The sequence below is a fragment of the Cyphomyrmex costatus genome, unplaced genomic scaffold, assembly GCF_001594065.2.
Source record: "Cyphomyrmex costatus isolate MS0001 unplaced genomic scaffold, Ccosl1.0 scaffold116, whole genome shotgun sequence".
NCBI lineage: Eukaryota > Metazoa > Arthropoda > Insecta > Hymenoptera > Formicidae > Cyphomyrmex > Cyphomyrmex costatus.
The window spans coordinates 1,326,104-1,342,049 of record NW_017275130.1 but is presented as its reverse complement, the minus strand read 5'-3'; the positions used below and the strand labels follow the sequence as shown (position 1 = coordinate 1,342,049).

General features: G+C 35.5%; 2 protein-coding genes across 3 annotated transcripts; both read left to right on the top strand.

Annotated features, from left to right (window-relative positions):
* The first annotated feature begins 7,774 nt into the window (after positions 1-7,774).
* Positions 7,775-9,929, top strand: LOC108777819 (soluble calcium-activated nucleotidase 1). The gene is made up of 4 exons (XM_018544793.1): positions 7,775-8,397; positions 9,217-9,420; positions 9,486-9,643; positions 9,713-9,929. Exons 1-4 carry the CDS (start codon positions 7,809-7,811, stop codon positions 9,923-9,925), a joined length of 1,164 nt encoding a protein of 387 aa, XP_018400295.1. The 5' UTR covers positions 7,775-7,808; the 3' UTR covers positions 9,926-9,929.
* A 1,034-nt stretch (positions 9,930-10,963) lies between these two features.
* LOC108777893 (tetratricopeptide repeat protein 39C) lies at positions 10,964-15,840 on the top strand. Of its 2 annotated transcripts, XM_018544892.1 has the most exons (11): positions 10,964-11,190; positions 11,335-11,668; positions 12,005-12,142; positions 12,688-12,889; positions 13,132-13,330; positions 13,659-13,859; positions 14,099-14,267; positions 14,658-14,856; positions 14,928-15,179; positions 15,401-15,609; positions 15,681-15,840. In XM_018544892.1, the coding sequence occupies exons 2-11, from the start codon at positions 11,519-11,521 to the stop codon at positions 15,789-15,791; spliced, it is 1,830 nt and encodes a 609-aa protein (XP_018400394.1). In that variant the 5' UTR covers positions 10,964-11,190; positions 11,335-11,518; the 3' UTR covers positions 15,792-15,840. The 2 variants fall into 2 exon arrangements, with proteins under 2 accessions (XP_018400394.1, XP_018400385.1); XM_018544883.1 differs by having other exon boundaries at positions 10,964-11,668.
* The last annotated feature ends 106 nt before the right edge of the window (positions 15,841-15,946 follow it).

Genomic DNA, 15,946 nt, shown 5'->3' with positions numbered 1-15,946 from the left:
CGTGCCACTTTTAAAGCGATCGATTTCGTGTTGACGCCGCATAAATACCTCCTCAACACTTTCTGCATTGTCATTTGAACGAGTACGTACTTCCAAGCATAACAATTGGCTTTCAGCCACGCACGCAATCTCACTTCACAATCCTGGCGAGGAAATGTCAAGCGTATTCGAACTTTCTTTTTATTAAATACATTACGTTAATCTGGCATAGAATAGTTTTACTTTGAGCACTTGTGGAATTTCATTAACTTATTCTCGTGCACAAATCAGATAAGTAATCGTGACATTTAAAAGCGATGAAGAAATGTATAATTTTCTCTTGAAAACATACACAGATGGAAGATAGCTATGCGACACCCTGCTTAACGGATCTTCTGGATCAAGGGGGAGAGTAACATAATGGTTTACATACGCGATTGCTGACGTGAGAAGATATTCGGCAGACTGATGGGAACGATGGAAATAAGGGTGCAAAGGGATATTGATCGTCCTTGCACTCCTTAAGGCATGATAGAGCAGTGCCCTTGAAACTAGCCTGCCGTTCTAAAGCGGCGCAACGTGACGATATATGGCACAACGTACAGCAGCGGTGCCGTTTCCATGGCAATGCATTGATGGGTCCGGAAACGTACCAACCATCGCGCGTACACTGTGCACATGGGACGCATGCCACAGCATTAAAATATATACGTTGTAATCACACTGGTTCAAAATATCTCAGATTAAACAACGACTTCGCAAAAAGCAACTCCCGTTTACCTTCATCCAGCATTTAGCGTTAAAATTAATTACACAATTCTGGAATGATTTTTTAAATTTTAGTACAATAAACAGTGTTCTCTGGATCTTCTCTAAAAATTTTCTGAGGATTCTAGACTTTCTAACATTAAAAAAATAAATAAATAAAAAGTAAAGTGCTAATTAAAAATGAAAAGTCCGAAAGTATGTAAAGTTTTAAATTTTCGTTTTCATCATGCACTGATAACTTTTTTATATCAATTAGGATCATGAATTCAGGTCGCGCGAGAATATTTGATGAAATAATTGAAGAACTATTCAAAACCCTCAAAAGAAGACATCAGACTCATTACATTAAATTAGTTAAATTAATTTATATATTATCAAATATATTGGAAAAGCGTGAAATTACGGTTAATGATAGAGGGTATAAATTGATCAAACTATACAAATTAGATCAGATTACAAATCATCAGATTACTAATTGTATATATATAATACTTTAATTAGCATATCAAAATAAAATGTAAAAAATTAAATTAGTTTAAAATAGCGATATGATGAGCATAATGATGGAAGTCATTTATTTGCATTATATAATATCTTCGTTTCATTATACAATACCTCTGGTTTGAAAATAATTTCTATTTAAAATAAATATAATTATATAAAATATAGTGTTGTAGAAAATAATTCCGTTTATATATAATTGATTATACAATTAGACGTTCTATGCAATTTACTGATCTATAAAACACTGCAGAGTTCAATAGTCACAAACCTATAGTGCATCCCAAGCAGTCCAAATATAACCATCGGTTTCCCTTTTTCTATCTTTACTTCTTTCTCTCTCTCTCTCTCCCAATCATGCACTCTTCTTTCGATGCCCATGCAAGCCACCCTCTGTTTCGGGCGAGCGTCAACGCGCGGGTTACCCCACGGCGGCGTCGTCTCGACCCCCGCAAAACCACCCGCATCCCCAACACACGCCCTCTTTTCCCCTTATCTAGTTCTCTTCGTGCCGCAACGATGTCTCGTAGACGTGTTGTACAAAACTCGAGGGCTGTTAGTCCGCGACAAGCGCAAGGTCATCAACCTTGATTTCACGAAGCAGCAGCTTGGAAACAGCTTCCAAGTTGACGATTTACATTGTTTGCAATGTGATGGAAGTTTCAAGATAAAAATAGATCGATTTTTAAATTTTATTTTTTACGAAAAATAGGCGAAAATTTTTTTTTCATTCGCTTAGAAGTAATCTCAAAAATAGACTAGAATACTTTTAACATGAAACCTGATTTCTCTTACATTGGTTATTTAATTACATGGAACATTATTAATAAAAAATAATATTTTACAATATATAAATAATAAGTCTCTTAAAATCAATGATTCAAGTAGTTTTTAATCAGTCTAGAATGTTCCGTCTAGATCATTATTTCACTTGAAGTATAAAGATATCTTGTCTCATTTCCCTTACAATGCAGACGTATCTCTTTACGGCTCACCCTACCGTGGAGTTGCATTACCGTGCGACGCTGATAAAACCGTGACGCTTGTAAGATTTGTACGACGCGTCAAAAGCCAATCTCGAATATGAAACGTGACGTGGCAAGTAGTTTTGCCATGTTACTGAGCATACTAATCCGCGTACAGGTCAATATGTAGTGGAGTCCATATAAGTGCACGTCTGTGTTTCACGTGACGGAATATATTCGGCACGGTATTTTAATTTAAAGGTACGAGCACACAGAAAAGTAAGTAATAATTTTCTTTGTTAAAATATTTGTTTCAAATGAAATAAGTGTGTATTTTCTTCTAAAATGTTGATATTACATGTATTTTCTCGTCTAATTGTAATTATTTAATTGTGCTTCTTTTGAGCCTTCCACATTTTCTTCAAAATATTTTCTTTCAAGAAGCCATGCGATTTGCGAATTGTCTCCATGGCTTGATAAATTGTTAAATGCCAACGTTTCGTGAACATTACAATTCACTCATTAGAGCGAAAAGCAACGTAATACTGTATCAGGTTGCTTCTCGTCCTGATGTAATTTGCAAAGTGTTAGTATTTAACAATGTATCAAGCCATGGAGATAACACACACCTTGCCACAAATCGTGTAATTTCTTTGAATTATTTGTTAACTTAGTATTACGAGAAGTATTATATTCCGCAAAATAACGTATTACACATGTTCGAATTTTTACTCGTATTAAAAGAATACAGTGTCGCATTTTAATATTTCTTAATTACCAGTTTTAGTTTTATGTAAATAAAGAATCCAACTATGATCTAAATATTGATTAAGTTTGTGACTTTTCCACAGAATAGGAAAGTAAAAAGTGAACATTATATAAAAACATACATAAATACATTAAAAAATTTCATTTTATATATTTCCACTCTATCTGTAGAAAAAAAAATAACATGATCGGCCTTGAGTAAAATATCAAATTATTTCATTTTATAAAGTATTTTAGGTGTATCTATGGTAAGCAGCAGCCGAGCAACAGCAAATAGATAGTAGAGTTAAAAGGTATGCAAATTTTATTGAACATATGTATGAGAGAAGGGTAGAATAAATTATTAATCAAACGATTCTTATTTATTATTTCGTATAGAATATCATATCATAGATATGTTTTCTGTGGCTGAATTAGTAGTGAATACTTTTGGAACTTAAAGTGAGAAAGATGATTGTTTAATGTTTTTCAAAAGCGAGAAAAAAAGTTCTAGTGTAAGAACAGAAAAAACAAACTAATTATTAAATACAGTCTGTCTAGTAAGAGCGTGGCGGGCCTATCTAAAACAAATGGTTTATTAGCCTCAAATTAATATAATTGCATTTTGGCCATAATCCTACTGAATACAATCAATATAAATTTAAGGCTAATAAGCCATTTTTCTTTAAGATAGGCCTGCCACGCTCTTACTAGAAGACTGTATACTTAAAGTGATTAATGATTAAATAAAAAATGTTATAAGTAAGGAAATTGCGAAAAATGAATTTAAAATATTTATTTAATTTTATCAATTTTAATTCTAATCGTATCAATTATTAACGGTTCTGTAATTATAATTTTATAACTTTTTAGAAATTTACTTAAACATATTTATAAAAGTGTAAAAGTGAGACTCTTTACAAACAAAACAATTTGGAAAATAAAAGGGCTCAGGGTCAGTAAAGTACGATAATCTCAGAAATTTTAGAACATCTTTCTATAATTTTTGGAATAAATCTCTCAAGAGTGAAAATTGAGCCTTTTTCAAGACCAATTCAAAATTCATCCTTCGCAGAAAAATCACTCCAAAAAATGTACAGAACAGAATTTACATATACGTATATGAAAAATTTAAAAAAACGATGTACATACACTTTTTTTCTCGCAGTAATTCTAAAAATTGTTTTCAAAAATTTTCGTATAATAATTCTAAAAAAATGGTTTCATCTGACGCACCAAAGTTAATTACATATTCAAGTGTTTTACCTTTCATAAGATCAGCAGGGGTCGTCCGACGCTGACGAGATAATCCAGAAGCGAACAGGTGCGACAAGGCCAACAAGGTACATCTTCGAGCGCGGCGTCATAACCTTGCATCTCGCTGGCGGCGCATTTCGAAATTGTGCGCGGCCGCGAGCTGGTACGACGAACGAAGTCCACGATCGCGTTTACGGACGCAATATTCAACGCCACCCAGTCCAGGAATGTGAAATCGCGTGATTTCGACAACAGTGCAACACGCGCGCGCAAAAATCGCACTGAAAACCGTAAAAAAAACGAACGTCACCGCGGATGAACTGCCGGCCGGCACGCAATGGATTCGGTTCGTCGGCTGGGAGTCACGTGACACGTTCAAGATGCTCCCGCCGCTGATCACGTGATATTAGGAATTGAAACGTAGATCGAATTAGGCTGGCTTTCTCATCCCTTGACTTTTACATGATATCTGATTTCTACACGAAGAGATATTTGTGTGCACAACGTTTACCGCTGCAACGTTTTATTTTCGAAGTACGAATATTCACGTCGATAACGGAGACTATTTTGGTTGCCGCTAAAATTAACGGGCAACAAATATTCACCTCAATAATTTCGATTGCATCTATGACGTTAGAGCCGTTGTGAAACTATGGCTCTGGTTATTACGTTGCTTGTACTTTTGGAACATGCGCTTTTTCCTTTTACAACGGCTGAATATATATTTATTTTATTTTAAGTTCCAACACATTTTTTAGTGATTTTAAGCACCGCGAACAGATCTTATTTACGTATCCTTAAACGAGTGGCGGTCACGTGACTGCTTTATCCGGTATGGTATGCACATGTAGTATTCAAATCACGCGTGGAATCCGCGACGACGCAGTCGGGATGTATCGAGAGAAACAAACACGCGGCGCGCGTCTCAACAAACAACAGATCGGACACTTTTGGCGCCGGCGCGGCGCTTCGTCGCGTAAAACCTCGGATTAGGCTCGCGAACGAAATTAGTTCCTCCGCACGCATACGATCCCTATCGCCGCACTCGCGGTGAGCTTGAAAACGCGACATGCGGGACTGCGGCACGCGGCAGCACGCGCGCCCGCGCGATCGATAATACAGGTTGCCGCGCGGCGCGACGCGCCGCCGATCGCGTCCGGTTACGGCCGAGCGCGCACGAAGGAGGGAGGAGGAAGGGGTCGCGCACCTGTATATACACGTGACGGCGCGAAAAACGGCGTGGCTGTTTCCGAAAGTGAAACCGCAAGCGGAACGGCAAGTGCCTGATTTTCTTCAGCTGTGCGCGAGAACGCGACGACACCCCGTTCGAGACACTGTCAGCGGAAAACGCGTGACGCGACTGACTGCGAGTCCTGCCACCCTCGCCGATTCATCCCCGGCTTTTCTCCCCCCGTCCCCGCTATCTACTGACGCCCCCTTCGATTCATTTCGCCAACGTAGCCGACCCCATGCCGACGATTCGTATATGTATACACGCGCGCCCGGCGTCGTTACGCTCGCCGACGCGATGCTAATTAATGGACCCCTGGCGATGCGCTTTCTCTGTAATTGCGGAGATCCGGCACGCTGCGAGAGATATCGTAATGTGGAATCATTTAAATATATATTTGTTTGTATAATATAAACATATTAATATTATAAAAAATGTTTAAATATTTTTAATTTAATATTAATACTTAATGTTATTTTATAATTATAATCTAAAATTTGTACCCAATATGTATATACTCGAAACTCTTAAATTATAATTATACATTTACTCTACAATGTTACCTCTGTTTCTCTCTACATCATCTTTCTGCAATCAAAATACAACTTAATTTATCACGTTATTTATTAATACGATTATTGCAACTGTAGCATAACGTACGATATATTTTCTTAGAACAGCCGAAAATTTTGTTGCAGCATTCTGTTCAAAGTAAAACGCAATAAAATATTATGTCTATAAAATAAGTAGATAAAATCATTAAATTGGATACTTCGCTCATCTTTGATTTCATTTCTATTTTATTTTAAAATTCGTCTCTCTCTTATTTATTTAATTTATTTATTTATTTATGATTATTCAATTTTATATTTCTGCAAGTTACTTAAAAATTTACCCAACAAAACCACGCGAACCCAAAATTGTCGATTTCTTTCATTAACAATTTCAGTTCCTCTTTAGAAAAATAATTTGATTACATCATAGGAGTAGTCACATGCATTGCCAGATCAGGTCAGGTTAGGTTAACGCCCCGTCGTGCAGCGCGGCGATGCTGCCTACTACCAGAGAGAAACCTGAGAGAGGACATAACGACCTAAAACCTGTAACCACAAAATACTGCCGCGCACTACTGCCCACTGCAAAAGTGGATGTGAACTACATGCCAGATCCACTATTCTGAGGATAACGCATATACTTTTCAAGACTGATGGTAAGTAGATATTCGCGGTTCGTATAATCGTATTCGCGCTACATAAAATGTGGATCAGAATAAATATTCCTCCCTGCAACTACATATATGTATGCTTACTTCCATGCGCGTGATGTTTATTATTAAGCTTAAAAGTATTAACATTAAAGATATATATTACACCCATTTTTTTTACAAATATGTTAAAATATATCGCGCGTGTTTATATTTTAAATAAGTTATATATACATATATATGATCCCGGCAATTAATTCGCATTTAGAGATTTCAACATTACAGAGCTGCTTTGTGAAGTTGGCACCTTAAATGCGAATATTGGTAAAATCATTATTGCATTCGTTTGTCCACCGTTTGTCCACGTTTGTCCACCCATTATTTTCGTTTGTCCACCCTATGTTTATTATATTTTTCGTAATAGTGTAAAATAATCATTTGGGGGTTTTACAATTTTTTTTTTACATTACTTTTTTTTGGAGGGTGGACAAACGAAAATAATGGGTGGACAAACGTGGACAAACAGTGGACAAACGAATGCAATAATGATTTTACCAATATTCGCATTTAAGGTGCCAACTTCACAAAGCAGCTCTGTAATGTTGAAATCTCTAAATGCGAATTAATTGCCGGGATCATATATATGTATATATAACTTATTTAAAATATAAACACGCGCGATATATTTTAACATATTTGTAAAAAAAATGGGTGTAATATATATCTTTAATGTTAATACTTTTAAGCTTAATAATAAACATCACGCGCATGGAAGTAAGCATACATATATGTAGTTGCAGGGAGGAATATTTATTCTGATCCACATTTTATGTAGCGCGAATACGATTATACGAACCGCGAATATCTACTTACCATCAGTCTTGAAAAGTATATGCGTTATCCTCAGAATAGTGGATCTGGCATGTAGTTCACATCCACTTTTGCAGTGGGCAGTAGTGCGCGGCAGTATTTTGTGGTTACAGGTTTTAGGTCGTTATGTCCTCTCTCAGGTTTCTCTCTGCTACTACTGTCACTGCAAAGTGGAAATGGTGCGTTTAGGTTAGGGTTGCGTCGACATTGTCAACATATCAACGGGCCGGCACATGCCACGTCTTTGATACGACGCGTAGCGCGGTTGAAGAACGACAGGGGGACTATGACTATAATGTACACGCGTGACTGGCGTCAGGCGTTGCGCGCTCCGCACGTCTACCGGGTGGCGAACAGCACGTTTCGTATCCAGGGCACGTTCATGGCGCTGATTCTTCTGGTTTTGAGCGTGCCGACTTTCTTTCTCGTGTATCCGCTGTTGCACGGTTTCATGTGTTCGCCGCCAAGCCAGACCCTGGCTCAATGTCGTTACTACAAGTACAACCGAACGTATCCTACCTCGGCGCCCATTAAAACCTCCAAGGGCATTACCTACAGGATAGCGATAGTGAGCGACCTCGATCACGACTCTAAGCTCGCAGACAAGAGAGACACATGGCATAGTCTCATGAGAACCGGCAGTCTCTATTGGAATCCTAACAACAATTTTCTGTCCGTTATCTGGGATGACAAAAATGTTGTACTGTCCTCGTCGTTGTCTATGAAGGGACGCGGAATGGAGCTGTCGGAGTTAGTGACTTTTGACGGCCGTCTGCTGTCCTTCGATGATCGTACAGGAATGATATACTTTATTGAAGGCGATCAAGTCTATCCTTGGGTTATTTTAATGGATGGCAATGGTAAAAATCACAAGGGTAGGTTGCTTATTGTTAGTAAACTATTATTGAATTCGATCATTTATACTATACTGAATTAGTACACATTAGCTCGCTTTATATAAAAAAAAATGCAATGATATAACATAATCAACTTTTGTCTATTTCTACTTGCGTGAATTAACTATAATCTTGATTCAACTTATTCTTCAGCTTTTTCAATTTCTTAGAATTAGAAAAATATAGTTAAAGATGCGCAGTTTAAAAGACTAAATATGTAGTATATAAATTCTCTCTCATACGAAATTATAATAGCACCTATATATATAAGATCCAGCTCAACCGTTAAAGGCAATTTCTTATTGGTTGTGTTTCTCACATGTACGGTCTTATAAGATTTAATATTTAAATATAGTTAAAGAGAGAGAGAGAGAAGAGTTAGTTGAATCAAAATTAAAATTAAACTGCATTGGTAGAAATATACATACATTTGACAATGAAATAATATATGTATGTTCTATTAAATAATGTTACAATATCATTATTGGCAATTAATTTGTTTATAATATTTGTATACTGATATATTTAACTTTGTTAATTTTATGTATCAATCTAGTGAAATACAAAGTGATTGAATGTGTTATATGATTTAATATTGTTTCTGGCAATTGCAAGATGATAAATATAAATTAACAGTAACATGTCATTAATATATATTATAATTTTCTTCAACAATACATATGTAATATAAAATTATAATAATTACAATGTCGAGTAGGAAATTATGTGGTAGAAAATTATTACATTGATGTACTTTACTAAGGATGTTTTTCTTACTAAACTCTTATTTATATGTAGGCTTTAAATCTGAATGGGCGACTGTCAAAGATGAACAATTATATGTTGGCAGTATTGGAAAGGAATGGACCACTCCGTCCGGTGAATTTGAACATTATAATCCATTATGGGTTAAAGTAGTGTCACCACGTGGCGAAACGCATTCTATCAATTGGATTTCTTACTATAAACGATTAAGGCAAGCGCTTAACATCGAATTTCCAGGTATGCTGATACTTATAATTTGTGAATACACGAATTAAAATTTATTAGACATATACTTTGCATAGGTTACATGATACATGAATCTGGAACTTGGAGTGGTATACATAAGAGCTGGTTCTTTTTGCCTAGAAGATGTTCTCATGAACGTTACAATGAAACACGGGATGAAACAATGAGCTGCAATGTCATGTTGACCGCAGACGAAAACTTTGTTAATATTAAAGTGCGTTTTTAATTACATTAAATATTAGTATTTTGATAAATAGTAATAATTATATAAAATTTATTATAGGTTATCCATATCGGAGATCTAATTCCAATCAGAGGCTTTTCTAGTTTTAAGTTTCTTCCTGGATCGCAAGATTCTATCATAATAGCTTTAAAGACTGAGGAATATCAAGGACGGACTGCTACATATATCATGGCCTTTACGATAGAAGGACTGATAATAATGCCTGAAAATAAAATAATAGATAAAAAATTTGAAGGACTGGAATTTATATGACACTTAGGGGTAGTTGTCAATTATTTAATGAAAATTGTAAATAAATGTACAGAATATATAGTCCTAAGTTTCTACGAGATAAAATTATTGAAAAGTTAAAACCATTCTTTTAATTGATTATTTGGAATACTGTTACATTTGGAAGTACAAAGTAAATTTTATTCTCATTGATATGCCGAATAATAATTGTAAATACATGTATGTATGTACATACGCATGATTCTTCGTACTGATTCGAGCTGACATATAATTCTATTGTTTTTTTATTGTAAATATATAAATTTGCAATTGTGTTAAAAAATATAGAAATAAATTATACATATGAAATAAATTATACATATTATTGTATTTTTATCGTGTCATGTTAAAATGTTTTAATATTTATAAAGAAATTTTTTTAGAACTCAAATATTACAAGTACATAGCAAAATTGCATGAAAAGGTCATGATGTCTCGAATTTTTTATATTTTTACGTTCTTTGAACTTTTTACATTTGCATGCGATAAATTTTTTTGTTCTTATTGCATTTATCGCGCGCGCTCAGAGTTACAATATGCACTTCTATGCCAAAATCAATAACACAAGTATATCTCCAGTCTGGAAGTGGTGGCAGCAGCACTGCGTTTCTTCAGCAGAGTTTAGTCAACCCGATGCACAGCAAGGGTACGGTTCGCGGTTTGAGAATGTGCCGGGATTCGCGTGCATTTGTTACACAATGTTTGTTCACAGTCTTTCGAAAAGTGACATTACTCCGGTAGTATGTCAGTGCCGGATAATTATCGAATTTTTATGAGAAACGGAAGCGGCATCGAGATTTTGCATCGTTAGACAATCTTTCATGCAATCAACATTTGCATTTTACGTCCGGATAATACTCGCACAATAAAACTCGTTCTTATATTAAAAAAAAAACAGCGAATAATTCTGATTGTTTATTTCTCCGTAAAAAATAAATTTTAAAACAATTCAGAAAAAAAATTAATGCATTAATGAAATTGAATGATCATATATGACGACAAATCTTACATAACAACTGCATAAACGACGTGAATTGATTAATCAGATCGTATATCTGTATCTAATCGAGACAAGTTACATCATATGCGAAGGATAGATCCGTCCTAGTGGTCCAACCTGCTACGTTACACCGGAAAATCAAAATTCCGAGATATGCAAAATTAGATTTTAAAAAGATAAAACGATTTTAAATATACGTTAAAAATAGCTCCTTCCTGCTTTGCGGTTTATGCACGGAGAAAATGCGGTAAGAATGCATCGCATTTCGGTCAGTGACAGCAACAATGACCGCAACGCGGCACGCTCATGATGTAAATGTGCAGGATATATTCTGCGTGTCATATGTATGTACGTATATTTTTTCGATCGTTGAACTTGTCTTTTGAAACAGCAATAAATCAACAATCATCAGTATGTTCGCGCGAATAAGTGACCTTGATGTAAACTATCGACTGACAATCCCGTATTGTGGAAAGATGCTTTCCATTTGACGAACACGTAGCCGACAGTCTCGAGAGAAAGATTTTATTCGAATATAGCTTTTCGAAATTTTTTCACGGAGATAACATAGAACGATGGCGGAAGACGCGTTGAAGGACTGGAAAATTGCTAGGACCGGCATCTCTCTGTTGTTGAATAACAAAACTGAGGAAGCTGAAGCTCTGTTTATCGAGCACCCTCATAGCTTCCATGTCAAAGCCGGCCGTTGTTTTGTTCTCTTCATGGTACGTAATCGCGTGATGAGCCATATCGATTCCACTGCATTCTGACGAGGTACGCTTAACGTCTCAAGGCCGCGAAAGAATATTGTTACTTTAATCGGTTTTAATAATAAACCGCGAGCATACGTTCGTGCATCGAAAAGTATAAAATCGATATCAATTGATACCATCCCGGATCAGACGAATCAAATAAAAGTAACTTTACAATTCGGTTATGGTATAATAAAATCATGAGACAGCGAGCGCGCTTTGCTCTAGTAACAAATACAGAGTGCACATTCTTGAATATTTTAATGCCTAGTTGATAGTAATTTTTAATGTATTTGATGAATTGTGTAGAATGCTCTGATGACTTTCGAAGAGGACAAGTTTCAGCAAGCCACATTATTGCTTAAAGATATGGAACGAGAATGTGCGGGCGACATAGGATGGCTGAAGTCTGTAAAAAGTAAAGTGTTTAGAGCCGAAGAGACCGATGTAAGTGTTCTTACAGCAGAATTATTAATATAATATTTTATTGTTTATACCCGCTCGTCGTCAAAGTGTCCTCTTTCTATACATAATGTATATTAAATATTGTAACAAATATTAAAATGTGTTGCGAATCCGAAAATAATCGACGCGTGCTTATTTAAATATATTTAAAGTAAATTACATATAAAATTATTATTTCAACATCCTAACTTTGAACATAGTTCTTATTACTTAGTTTATTCATATAATGGTCTTGTTCTAACTTATTAAAATTTTATGCAATTCGGATCTTCTAATTTACATCTGGTCGTGTCAAAAATGATTTTTATAATAGTGCAAAATTTTTTATTGCACTAAATCAAAAAGTTTTGTCCTCTGGAGTCTTCTAACTATTTCTATTTGATATGATATATAAAATTAGAAAGATCAGCTTTGATTATTAACATTGATACAACGAATATCACGGATCATAAAATACTTACGTTAGTAAACTCACAAGACGATTGAATCAATAAAAAAAAAAGAAATAATTATTAAACTAATTTCAGAAGGACTACGTGAATAAATTAGAGCGTCAAATAGTTCTAGCGGATACGCAGGTATTCTCAGCTGTATCATTGTTTCTTCAACAAGAGTTAACTGGATACGTTCGTGGTTGCTGGATGCTTCGTAAAGCTTGGCGTGTTTATCAACACGCGTACAATCAGATCTCGCAATTGTATCGTCGCACTTTCGGTACAAATCCGACCGGTGCGTTACATTGATATGTAAAGTTAGAAAGAGATCAGAAAATTACCATTTCGTTCGTAGTAGCTTTATGGAAATGACAATATTTAATCACACATAACAGCTATAGTTTTATTAAGTGAAATCCAATGAATTAATAAGACTTCAATAAATAATTTGCGATTGTTTTTTTATTATCTTTATACATAATTAATGGATCACTTTTAACAGATACATATATTATAAAGATATTTAATTTTTTACAGGATTCAGCCCGTCTTGCATCAATCCGAGCAATGGATCCTCTCTGCAGAGTCCACAGAGTCCAGAATCTTCGGAATGGTCGATACCATCCTGCAACGGTTACACGAACAACGTGACACCAATGTCATCGCCATCAGGTCTGCGAAGCTCTCTATCAATGTTCTTCTCGCTCACTGGCATCACGTCTGAACAACAGACACCGTAATTGTTGTTTCTTCTTACTCAAGTCTTCTCATTTCTTTTCATTCTTTACCCATCATCCTCTCCTCTCACGAGAGAAAGGCATTACGTGTTGGCACTTATCGATACATTTCACGGAATGCTTGATTGAATTTCCGATCACGTCAAACACGATTTGTAATTATGCACCAATAAACTCACACACTGCTTATATAATGTTTGCTTCGCGAAAATAAAATTTACAATTTAGCTTGAATCACTTTGCTTTTCTTCCTCTTTCGCTCACACGGTCTATTCTCGCGCAGCTCGTGCTTAAAAATTTAATAATTAAGCAGAGTATATTTCGCAGTTTCGTGGAACCGGCTGAGGTGACACGTTTAATGTCGGCCGCAAGCTTCGGTTATGGTGTATACCAACTGTGCGTGAGTCTTTTGCCACCTTCTGTGCTGAAAGTGATCCACTTTTTCGGCTTTGAAGGTAACAGGCAGTCTGGTCTTACTGCCCTTATGTACGCACGACTTGGCGAAGATATGCGTGCACCGCTTGCTACGTGAGTGTGTTATGGATTTCGAATGTCTTCCCTTAAGTATATTCTTTTACAAACTGGGGAATAATAATTTATCATTTGCATAAAATATTTACTTTAAAAGCGTGGTACTGTACTCTTCATTGAATCTTATTTTCTATAATTGATCATATTTACTCTCCGTTATATTAATGTCCGCGTTTATTGTAGTCTGAGACATTTTCTATACTATTCGATTAGTCAATAAGCTATTATTTTCGTAGATTATCCCTCCTTTGGTATCATACAATTGTACGTCCGTTTTTCGCACTGGACGGATCCAATGTAAAAGCGGGGGTCGCAGCAGCGAAACAGCTGGTAGCTGAATGTCATGCCGAATTCCAGAATTCTGCCCTTTTTCTTTTTTTCACTGGCAGAATGGAACGTTTAGAGGTATTAATTAATAGATCAAACATTTGAGCACCAAACATTATTTTCTATAATTTCTTTTAATTTAGGCTGTATAAGTTAATTCTTATCCTTCTTTCAATATGCTTAAAAAATATCTTATTAAGATTTTCGTTTATAAACATCCAGTATACAGTATTCATAATCGATTTTTATATTTAAGACAATGTTAAAATCACGAACCAATCAAAACCGTATTAACATCTTAAGATATTATTTAAGTTGGTCTTAAAATAAGAATGGATTATAAATATCACACCTAAATGCGTGTAAATGTTTCATAAGTTGTTATCGTCTGGATGAATTCTCAATTTCATATATTTCGACTTTAATATAATATAGTATCCAATGTTGCATGATCCAATCGTTTCGCAGAGAAATGTTGATGCGGCTCTAGAAGCGTTCGGCAAAGCTGTGGAGGTTGCAACTCAGAGGGAAGTCAAACTGTTGTGTTTACACGAGGTGGCTTGGTGCCACGTGATACGCTTCAGCTACGATGAAGCGTATCGATCCTTACTGCAGTTGCAGCAGCAGTCGAGGTGGTCCAAGGGCTTCTACGCGTACTTAGCCATGGGTAACTTATCACCCTGATATCTAAATAGCAGATTAGATTTTTTTTATATTTAGATTATACCATGTTTACAGTTTGTTGTGGAGCGAACGGAAAGTTTGACGTTCTTCTGTCGCTGTACGGTAAGATTCTTCCTTGGTTCCATGAGACGAAAAACGAATCGCAACTCGATGTCTTCATCATGCGTAGGCTGCCGAAAATCGTTGATAAAGAAACCGGGCATCCTTACACAGTTTTGTATTATAAGTTGCTCGTATATGAAGCATTGTACTTGTGGAATGCCCTTCCGTCTTGTTCCACCGAATCGCTGCGAGAAATATCTTATGGTATATATACAATATATATATATATATATAATAATAGATTAATTTTTAATATCATTTGTTTTGTATTTTAAAATGTGTAAATGATAAAATTTGCAATTTGTTAGCATGGAAATTGATTTAGTCTGAAAAATTGAGATGCCATTTAAATATTTTATGATAACTTGTTAATCTTTCTACAAAAGATCGTTATTATCTTACTTATTATGTAACTTTATTATCAGAATGCAAGGAAAACCATTCCGAGGAACCAATGGTGGGTTTGACTGATCTTATTGAAGGTGCAGCATACCTTTATCTAGAGGACACCGAAGCGGCTATTAAAAGTTTTCGAAATTGTCTGAAATGTAGGTATCCGTCCAAGGACGAGTACGATCAGCATGTCAGCGCGTTTGCCTTGTACGAATTAGGAAGTAGCCTTAGTAACAATAACGTAAGTATACACATCGTCTATATTTTCGTTTATATATTCGTTATTTCTTACTTTATTGTTTCATATTTTAGAATCTTAATGAAGGCAAAAATTTCTTATCAAAAGCGCAAACTCAGTACAAAGATTACGACTTTGAAACTCGACTCAATTTACGTATACATGCCGCCCTGAAAAATGTATAGTGACATTAAGCGTCCGATATTACATCACACAATGTAACATAGTTTTAGTATCGAAGAAAAAACATAATATTTGGATACAAAAGTAACATTTTTATATATGTTACTATCATTCGTGATTTTGTTATTTTATTTAACAATAAGATCAACGAAAATTA